This window comes from Zerene cesonia, chromosome 19 (genome assembly GCF_012273895.1).
Source record: "Zerene cesonia ecotype Mississippi chromosome 19, Zerene_cesonia_1.1, whole genome shotgun sequence".
NCBI lineage: Eukaryota > Metazoa > Arthropoda > Insecta > Lepidoptera > Pieridae > Zerene > Zerene cesonia.
In genome coordinates this window covers 3482448-3490843 of record NC_052120.1, presented here as the reverse complement: position 1 = coordinate 3490843, position 8396 = coordinate 3482448, and the positions used below count along the sequence as shown (strand labels likewise).

The 8396-nt window shown below is 32.3% G+C and overlaps 2 protein-coding genes across 2 annotated transcripts; both read right to left on the bottom strand.

Moving 5' to 3' along the window:
• Window positions 1-199: 199 nt before the first annotated feature.
• On the bottom strand, window positions 200-2735 carry LOC119834606 (protein SCO1 homolog, mitochondrial). Its single transcript, XM_038359009.1, has 5 exons — window positions 2319-2735; window positions 1949-2072; window positions 1557-1638; window positions 971-1097; window positions 200-441 (listed from the first exon to the last, which is right to left on the bottom strand). Exons 1-5 carry the CDS (start codon window positions 2592-2594, stop codon window positions 292-294), a joined length of 759 nt encoding a protein of 252 aa, XP_038214937.1. The 5' UTR covers window positions 2595-2735; the 3' UTR covers window positions 200-291.
• Window positions 2736-3538: 803 nt separating this feature from the next.
• LOC119834702 lies at window positions 3539-8328 on the bottom strand. Its single transcript, XM_038359154.1, has 7 exons — window positions 7950-8328; window positions 7330-7427; window positions 6915-7055; window positions 6663-6749; window positions 5734-5890; window positions 5404-5530; window positions 3539-4527 (listed from the first exon to the last, which is right to left on the bottom strand). Exons 1-7 carry the CDS (start codon window positions 8098-8100, stop codon window positions 4395-4397), a joined length of 894 nt encoding a protein of 297 aa, XP_038215082.1. The 5' UTR covers window positions 8101-8328; the 3' UTR covers window positions 3539-4394.
• Between the last annotated feature and the right edge of the window lie 68 nt (window positions 8329-8396).

Below are 8396 nucleotides of genomic sequence, written 5' to 3'. Positions count from 1 at the left end.
TACCATATTTATTTGAATTATGGCGATCAGAATAAAATGTCTATTATTTCTTTTAGTTTTCTTAAATTAATGTTATCTCTTCATATTGATTAATTTTTATGTGACTGGATGTGTCCACAGGACAGATTGCACACTATATGCATATGTTGACACACATAATCGGTCTATATAATGACTGTGGTATAAATGAAAGCTTTTCTTTGAATAAATTATTGTAATTTTAACAAAAAATATAGAACTACTTCTAACAATTGTTTTGCTTAAATGCATAATAAGTATTATGTGTGCTTATTAAAACCATGACTTATTTTTAGAAGCTTCATACTTCTGAATATTTACAAGCATTGATTCATAAATTTCTTTAGCATTTCTGTTTTGGCCATAATAATCAACAAATTCACCATCAGGGTTTACTAAATATATGATGATTGTGTGGTCCACCTGAAAAAAAAATACAAGTTGAATTTTTCTGAGAAACACTGATATGATGTCACTTTTATGAATGCTATATTGTTACAAATAATTCAGTCATCTTCACATTCTACGGACTTAATTTCGAACACAATAACCAGTCTTATAGACTGGTCTTTGCAGGAGATAATATATTCTAATGAGTTAGTATAGGTAGGTATCGGTAGGTTTCCATTTCACATTATAAGTGGATACACACATAAACATATTATTGAAAATTTTGAATATACAATTTTTTTTTTATTTAACCAAGTCTCATAAAATGTAGAGTAACATGCTATCTAGTAGACTAGGAAAGCAACCATTCTTAGTAATATTATAAATGTGAAAGTGGATTTGTTTCTTTTACTTTTACGTCACAACAGTGAGATATTATGATATCTTTTTATGTATGTAAATAGGAGACTACAGTGTTAAATCCTTGAATGGGTGGGTGGAAAACTAGTTGTTTAATTTTTATTCATAGAAAATTATATATTTCTTATGCTGAAAAACTTACAATGTAATCATCATCATCATCTCTTGGGCCTGCACTGAAATATACGCGATAAGATCGGCAAGCTTGTGCCACTTGGTCTTTGGTTCCTGTTAAACCTAACAATCTAGGTGTGAACTCTTTGCAATACCTGAAAATAACTTTACATTTGAAAATAAGTTTTTATGAAATTTGTTTTACTGCCTAATAAGTCCTACTCCACACTCCACTTTATTTTATAATGATGACAACATTTTTATTATATAATCATTTTTTTTTTTTTGTTGAGAAAGAAATCAAATAAAAAAGAGAAAAAATATAAATCAATTTTTCAAATATTTATAAGGAGGTCTGAATTTTTATTATTCTATATGTGAATTGATTTTCGTTGTAAAAATATGTACTAGCCTTGTCTATATATACCTATCTTGCATACAATTCACAATTGCTTTTGCAATCAAATTATAAGTTATGTATGTAGGACATTAACAGATCAACATAGTATCGTAATATTTGCATGAGAATCAATAAGAAATGTGTTGGATCTGTATATATCCATTTGCACAATTTATCTAAATGAACACTATGAGTTTGAAATATTATAACATACTTCCCAACTGTCTCAGGTGAATCTCTTTGTGGATCTACAGATATGAACAGTGGTTGCAGTGGAGGTGCTGATGTGGTTTTATCTGAAACAATTGTCAGTGTGTGAAATGTAAGGAATAAATGATGAACATGCATATTCACTATACTATAGTATATACAGAGCTGAATCCCCTACTAGTAACAATGTTTGCTGACTTGAGTTATCTTATTTAATTGCATCCAGTAACTAGTGATGTAAAAAATACTATGCATTGAGAATATTGAAATTTTTGGAAATAAAGCAACTGGCTTAATGCTAAATTACTGTCCTAAAATCACAGGGATTTACAGTACACTAACAACTAACGGAACAAGTGATAGAATAATCAATAACTGTATTCTAATAACATTTACCATGCATATCAACAACCTCAGCTAGTTTCTCCAGTTCATCAGGACATATATCAGGGCAGTGTGTGAATCCGAAATATATCAATAACCATTTCCCTAAGAAATCTGAACTCTTCACTGTTTTGCCCTGAAAAGAGTAATAACCATTAATTACATTGACAGTGTATAAACCAAAAGATACTGAAGTCGGTTTTGGATCTAGTCTTCACCTTAAATTAACATAAGAATTATTGTTGCATAATATTTGAAGAAGTTCCCATAACCATTACTTTGTATTATTATATAGATCATAATTACTATATGAAAATATAATTATATTTGCACCATACGTTTTCCTCAATAACATTTAATACTTGGGGAATAAAAAACTCACCTCTGAGTCGACCAATTCAAATGTACCACCTATTTTTGCCTTCCCTAACTGACGCTTTCTTTCACGGTCTAAAGCTTCTTGCTTTTCTTTTCTTACATATAACATAAAGGCTGTAAGACTTCCCGCTACGACTGCAGTAACTCCCATGGATTTCCATGTTACAGGAGTAAAATACTGTTTTTTTGGTCGTTTCGGAGGCTGAGCACACTGTTTAACTGATGAAATTGAAAAAGAACGATACAAAGGCCTTACAGCACTTCTTAATAAAGAATTCATCTTACTTCACGTTAACTTACTTAATTATATTAAATTATTATCTTGCTACTATCTAATCAGAAATTGGAAATTTAAATTGAAACTTGGAATTCGTAAACTGTAGACGGCATGGTACTGTCAATTGTCAAATAAACCAGCTGTCACTACACACTACTCACTGTCATAAATTACAGCTAAGGTAGAATGTGCCAGAGATGACAAAAATCACAGATAACATTTGGATTATTATGCGATACTTAGCCACCCAAATTGTGGAGAAGACCGCCCATTTTTGGATTCCTAATAGAAAAACATGCCTTCTAAATTCAAAACTAAGATTCTGCTGGTATTTGCATTAACTCGAAGAGAATCTCAAGATGTGATGATTTGAATTGAGTACTCAATTACTTTGAATTTAGAACGTTTCACACTTTGATACCTGTTTTACGATAAACAAACATAGATAATATTATTTCTAGGTCCATATTTTCAAATTGTTAAATAGTTTAAGCGTCGCCTATATTTTGTTGCATCGCGTTATGCGTGTATTTATAAAAAAACGTTTTTCACAAGTTAGACATTTAAAACTGTTTAGACTGAGGTTTATTTCGTCCATATTGGTTTCTGTTTGAGTGGAAAACGTTCTAAACTCGAATCTGGCACTCACCGGCCGCTGTCGCGGCACGTTGGCTTCGCTTTGCTCCTCGCTTGCCTAGTTTGATACTAAAATTCATGTCGAATATAAATAAAAAAAGAATGACTGAATAACACTATTAATCACAACAGTTTTGTTAATGTAATGTTGGAAATTAAATAGATATATAACAGATGTTTATTGCTACTGTCATTATTAACTAGTTTTTCTAATATTCAATATTGAGCATTACATAATAACGCGTTCTACCCAAAAAAAAGTGTAATGGTAACAACACTATAAAGCAATATCATAATAAATAACAACACTTTCGGATATGATCGGCGGTTTATTTTTTTGTATAAAATAATTTTTCTATGTCAAGCGACATATAAAGATAAAGCTATCTATAGCATCATACAAATGCTAACGAACGATTTAAGCAACAAAAGTGAACACTATTAACAAAAAAAATTATTTTTATTCGGAATAAAAAATGGGTTAAATTCAGTTATTTTTTCCGTCAATCTTTTCACCTACAAATAAATATTCTATTTGCATTTTTTCAATTAAGTATTATTATTTGAGTCTCTCGACTCACAATTTACACTTGATTTAAATTATGCTAGGAAAATAATTTTTAATTAATTAAGCAATTTTTAACATGCCTACAAAACCGCGGAAGGCCAATGTTTACAATGACACTACTATGCACAATGTCAGTCAAGTACACGCTCCAATAGTTTCTATATAAGGAATGGCCGTGAATCTACAAATACCGGTGTGGCCAAATGAACCAAAATATTCAATAATAGAGGTATACAAATGCAAATCATATTCTTTCATTTGAATACATTTTCCATTTAAGAAACCTATTCTTCCTGTGAAGGTGAAAATTTTTTATAACAGTAAAATTCTTAGGAAAAATTGAGTTATCGTAATACTGTATCAACATACAGCACCGGCTCTTAGGGAGTCTCTCTAAACACTGCAATATAGCAAAGAGTAAAAATATAATGTTTGTAAGTGGTTTTACTCATTATACATAAATTTGAAGTAACTTAAATTATTTATAACTTACATATTTAAATCAAAATTATAAATGTAAAACGTCAATGAAGTAACAAATTTATCGAAAATTACAGAATAAGAGTGGTGACTAATTAAATTAAAATACATATTGTATATCATGTGGCATGCAATATATCGATATTCTGATCCGGCCAATGCACGCGACGGTGAGTCGAACCGGTATCAAAGCCGATATTGTCAAATGAATGATAGTCTTTCTGCATGTTCATTTCAGCTAGATTCCTATATCTGAAAATAAGATACGCATAAATCGTTAACAATTGTATACATTTAAAACTATAGCTGTTTTTAATTCCTCCGTAAAAAAATACCCATAACTATCAAAGTTTCTGTGTTGATAGGTGTGGTTATGTTTTAACCGACAATCCCAAAAACAGAGGTTCCCAATTCGTAGTGTTTTATTGTGTTGTTTTAAGCTGTAAAGCACAACCTTAAGTTTACTTAAGATTAAAATTTGGATAATTAGAGAGCTGTATGGATATTTGTTGCTTACGCAAGCAGTATTTGAATATAGCTATAGAAATTTTAGCTTCTTTCCAGTAGTTTTGTGCGCGCGTGATCAAAGATATAGATTGCATATGGGTCACTGGTTCACTAGTAATTAAAGCTTCAGATTTATGACACCACTTGTAAAAAAAAACATGAAGACATTCTATTTAATGACTAAAATATTACGCAATGTAACCCTTCAAAGTTATAGATTAAAATCTAGAAAGTAATTACCACACATCACATTATCATCAAAAATGCATTTCTGATAACTACTATTAAACTCTTTAACCATTCAATACCCATTAAATCTAAATAAATTTTCTACACCTTAAAAACAGCACTCAAATTAGATTAGCATTATTTTTGTTTATATAGGTAGGTACGAAAACAATATCCTACTTCTTAAAGAACAGCTATCTCTCTTCGAGACCCAGTTGAGAAAATGTTGTTATGACAATAAATTTGTTTTTAAGTAGTAATCTTACGAAAATAGTTTTTTATACGTAACTAAGTACGTAGTGTCTTTACGCTAATCTATCAATTCTCGCTTAAGTTTCTTCCACGCTCCCACGCGGACAAATACACAGACTCAGGCTAACATAATATAGTTACCTCTTGACAAGCACACAGCAGCCCAACAAGAGAAGGACTTGCACGGCGAGCCACGCCAGCGCCAGGGCTACTAACAATAATTCATGCACGCACACCATTGCGCTATCACCTAATTTTGTAGTTTCAGCTGCAAATAGAGAAATTTTGATTTAGGTAGGTGGTAATAAAATAATTAAAAATAGTGTTTTATTTTCCCTTCATGTTGTCTCTTCCCACAATGTTCCTATTTATGGTTTTCCATTTATGGGTTGCATTATATAAGTTATTATGTAAGTAAACAAGTATTGTACGGAAGCAATGATAGAGTACGTACATAAAACACAAGAATACCTAAAGAGGACCGATGATCAGCTCGCACAAGCGTGTCAGCGGAGAGGATGTCCCTCGCGCCCACGACCATCTCGAGCTCGAGGGGCACCCGCCCAACACCGCCTGCACACAGCGCTGACGACCCTCCCTGCGCTACCAGATTGGGATTCCATGCTGTCTGAGGTCACGAAACACAGTTTATACCAGTAGGTACCAAAGAAAGTCATTGTTTCAAAGGAAATGAAATTAGAAATTGATGACATGTTTAATAGTATTAGGTGCCGGTTTATTTAGACGCAGACCTTTAAAAGGCGTAATAACTTTACCTATGTCATATTATGCCTTCATATAGACGATGAGCGCTCGATAAAAGCTCCACCTCATCCAAATTTTCATCAAGTGTGACTTAATAATAATAACAATAGAGGCATGTTTCCGCAACTCAATGTGAAGCGAATATTTTGCGTGAGAACGAAAAGAAAGGAAATAGTCAAAGCTGAAACCACCTCAGCTACACTATGAAGCTTAGCAGCTTGTGAGGGCTGTCGAAAACTTCAGGTACATCGCAGAATATAAAAAAGTATCCCATCTAATATTTAAATTTGAAAGTGAGTGTGTTTATTTGTTTGTCTTTCTTTCACGTCACAATGGAGGGATTTTGGGCTGTTATTTTTGTGCCTGTTAATAGTTATGAGGTTAGAGAGGGATGCATAAACTACTTTTATTTTTCCTTCTATTACACGACGAAACATCTAATTCCCGTGGTTAATTTCTTTTTAAACTACACGGCAAGAGTGAGCGGAAAGTTAGTATACTATAGTAGACCTTCATAACCAAAATACATCTTTCTTTTTTAAAAATTAATTTAATTATAATTAAAAAATATTAATAAATAACTATAAATATTAATTTAAATCTAATTATATAAATTAAAAATAGTAGGAACGTACTTCTTGTCTCACCGTTGCTGCAAACGCACTATCATTACGATCGATCGTGCCATTCGTCTGCCGGGAACTTCTTACACCACAATTGACCTGTTAGAAAATAACATTTCTAAGAAATGCTTTAACAAATTTAAATAATTATAATCAAATAATAATTAATTTTTAACGCCTGTCAGACTTCAACTGACTCTTTCTAGGTTTTCATCAGGATCGGAAAAATTATTTATAATATATAATTATTTATATAATTCTTACCGGAACACATTTGTTTTCGCAGAATCGCACCATAATGGCGAACCTTACGACATGTGAGTTGGGGAAACGGAAGGCTTTGAAACGTGATGATAGACGCTGCGTGTTGCCCACATATGAACGGGTAAAAGATGGAAAGTCTACCTGTTAAAATGTTTTTATTAATGTGAATATTTTACGGAAAATATCATACGAGAAATTAATAACTAGACTTTGAGTCCTAAGATTATATATAAAATAAGTATATGTAATTCTTTATTTTTAGGGTAGGTACCCAAAGGGTATACAAGGGTATGTTGTGTCGTGATTCCGACTCGAACTTGACCATGGATTACTTGTTAAAAAGCATAAATTATACATACGTATTTTAATTTTCTGACAAATATAGAAGTAAAACTTAACATAATATGTTACCAACCTGTCCCGTTGGGCAACCTCTACTATCAAGAAGTAGCACAGAACTATCGCCCAATCTCGAAGAAGCGACCAAGTGATACGCTTCTATTTCGGTATCATCTAAAAAGATTTTGATGATTTAGAATTTTTGTACAGCTAATAAATGTATGCATAAAAAGCTTTAAAATACATATAAACTCTTATTCTATACATATAATTGTGAAAGTAACTCGTTCTGTCTGTCTCGTAATTATAACGGTATTTTTCTAATTCAATTCATTTCAAATTAAACCGCCGTCAATAAGTATAAAAACGTAGTCATCATCATCAGTCATAGCATCCTTAACAGATATATAAAAAAGGAAAACACTGGCGCAGTTTATCGTGACTGTTTGCATAAAATAAACAAAAAAATATATTATACAAGCTGCGCCCCGCGGTTTCACCCGCGTATGTCCGTATGCCGTAGGAATATCGGGATAAAAATTGCCTATATGTTATTCCAGTTGTCCAGCTGTCTACGTACCAAATTTCATTGCAATCGGTTCAGTAGTTTTTGCGTGAAAGAGCATCAAACACACACACATCCTTACAAACTTTCGCATTTATAATATTTGTAGGATTAGTAGGATAGGATTTTACCAGAAGTCTCAATGCGTAGTTCAAGCGGTTCCCCCAATGACACCGCATTTTGGCCGCCCTCTGAAACTGTTCTCACCACGTACATACTGAGCGGGGCAGCACCAGCACCAAACACGGCACTGGCACCAGTTTCTGCACTTGACTCACTCATTAATGATGGCCTACTGTGGATTCGAATGTTTTGATTAAAATGTTACGTTAAAATAATAGACGGTCAGTAATTTTTATTCTGGTTAGACTGGTAATGAATTACCTTAGATGGGTAATAGATACACACAACGTAAAAAGTTTCCCAAATGAAATTAAATAGATGAACAGGAAAATAATCATATGAAAATTATAGTTCGTAGTATGTACGTATTGTTATACGTTTCTTTGTTCTAAATTTTATACTTAATAGTGAAAACATCTCGGATTTTATGTTTATAACGCCAAAACATAGTAGGT